This window comes from Otolemur garnettii, unplaced genomic scaffold (assembly GCF_000181295.1).
Source record: "Otolemur garnettii isolate 467f Iridium unplaced genomic scaffold, OtoGar3 scaffold00125, whole genome shotgun sequence".
In the NCBI taxonomy this organism is placed as follows: domain Eukaryota; kingdom Metazoa; phylum Chordata; class Mammalia; order Primates; family Galagidae; genus Otolemur; species Otolemur garnettii.
The window spans coordinates 6,074,261-6,076,376 of NW_003852520.1; the positions used below are offsets into that span (position 1 = coordinate 6,074,261).

The following is a 2,116-nucleotide window of genomic DNA, read 5'->3' on the forward strand; positions in this document are numbered from 1 at the left end:
CCAAGTAGCTGGGACCACAGGCACCCGCCACAACACTCGGCTGTTTTTTTGGTTGCAGCCGTCATTGTTGTTTTGGTGGGCCCAGGCTGGATTCAAACCCGCCACCTTAGGTGTATGTGGCTGGCACCTTAGCCACTTGAGCCACAGGCGCCAAGCCGCCACCCAAGACAATCTTAATAGAAATGCTTGATACTATTACACTGTGCTACTCCATCCACTGAAAGAGATGGACTATCTTCTTTTGTCCCCTCCCAACTGTGTACCTTTTTTGCAAAAATATACAAAGAGATAAAACAGGAGCCTGATAAACCGACAGAAAAATGAACTACATTAGGTTGGGGTACCAGATTACCACAAACATTTTAAGCTATTTTTCCAGATGCCGAATTACTCAGGAAAGGGCAGCACCTGTGGCTCAGTGAGTAGGTGCCGGCCCCATATACCAAGGGCTGCGGGGTTGAACCCAGCCCTGGCTAAACTGCAACAAAAAAATAGCCAGGCGTTGTGACGGGCGCCTGTAGTCCAGCTACTCCAGTGGCTGAGGCAAGAGAATCGCCTAAGCCAAAGAGCTGGAGGTTGCTGTGAGCTGTGACTCCACAGCACTCTACCCAGGGCAACAAAATGAGACTCTGTCTCTAATAAATAAATAAATAAATTACTCAGGAAAATTTGGAAATAGCAGTAGCACCAACCCAAGTAGCTCAGGGTACAGAAACTGAATGTGAGATGTGATGGGAGGGAGATGTGAGACACGAATATGCATCCAATTTACAGAGCATCCAGAAGGCAGAATAAAAATTACACACTCTGAAGCTATGGCCTGTGTGCACAGGGTGATCGTGTCCTTTGGTTCCATACTACTTTTCACAACCCAAATCCAGACAGCAAACATTGTGTAATGAAGTTCTATCAGTGGTATTCATAGTTTTGGAACACAGTTACACGCCACATGTTCATTATGGTGGCATCTAAGACTTAAGTTTTGTGGATAGTAGACAGGGAAGCCAAGAGTGGGAGGGAATGGGAAAATCGATTAGATTACAGGCATGGTAACGATCTTGTAAATATTAATTTCATTTTTCTCTGCACAACTCTGGGTGGGGGGTGGGGATAGAGAAGAGAATAAAAAGTTGCTCACCTGATTACAGGTCCCAAGAGGATTAGATGCATAAATAACGACAGTGGTCTATCTTTAGCCAGATCTCTGTGGACAAAAATGAGGGTCAACTGGACCATGATGGATGAAAACATGAAGAAGGAAAAAGTGTATGTCATCCAATATGTTTCACTATTCTTTCGGTAGATTCTAACCATGTACAAGGCAGATGCAGCCTCCCCACAGTACAAAAAGGTGGAGAAGAGGATGCCAAACGGAAAGGTAAAGCGGGGGTTAGACCCGCGGATGACATCTTCCTCCAGAGCTGAAACCGTAGCCACATTTGGCTCCTCCGGAATTTCATAAACTCTGTCCATTGTTGAGGTTCTTTCTGAGTGTTACAGTCTGATGTTCAGAGCACCTGCCCACCTATCCCCAAGAGAACCCTGTAGCCACTGCAGTCCAAATATCGGTGAGAAGTACTCTGTGAAGTCCAGCTGCGGAATGGAGATCCCCAAGTTAGACCAGGAGACCCCTTCTCTTTCAGACTCCAATTCGACTTGGAGTCTGGAATGGGAGCCCTGGAGTACAACTTGGAACTTGGCTCCTGATTGGCCCAGGATTCCAATCAACACATGTGCTGTGAAACTTGGACAAGACAAAAGCAAACATCCCAGCGTCCAGTCCGGAGTCCAAGTCCAGGCGCGTGAAGAGCCATGAGAAAGAGCAGCGGCTTCCCTGGCGGCTTCTTTCGCAGACCCCAGGCACCGAGTAGCCGCTCTATCTGGGAGCCGACTCTCAGCAGTTCCTAGCAAGGAGTCGTGAGCCGTGTGCCATCTCAAGTCAGCAGAGAACCGAGCCAGGGTAAAAGAGGACACGCAGCCTGGAGAGTCCCCTTGGGAGGTTAGTTCAGTGCCCAGCTAGCCTGGCTACTGCTAGGTTGTGCCTATTAGCTCGCCCGCTCGCCGGCTCACTCGCGCTCTCTCAGGACCGCCGCAAAGTCCTAGGTCCTCAAGATAG

General features: G+C 48.5%; 1 protein-coding gene across 1 annotated transcript in view; it reads right to left on the bottom strand.

The window, feature by feature from the left end:
- The window catches only part of XKRX (XK related, X-linked), a 15,734-nt gene extending 14,228 nt beyond the window's left edge, over positions 1 to 1,506 (bottom strand). Inside the window, exon 1 of the mRNA XM_012810098.2 lies at positions 1,139 to 1,506. Within this exon, the coding sequence (XP_012665552.1) occupies positions 1,139 to 1,473 (335 nt within the window). The 5' untranslated portion in view covers positions 1,474 to 1,506. The remainder of the gene's footprint in view (positions 1 to 1,138) is intronic.
- Between the last annotated feature and the right edge of the window lie 610 nt (positions 1,507 to 2,116).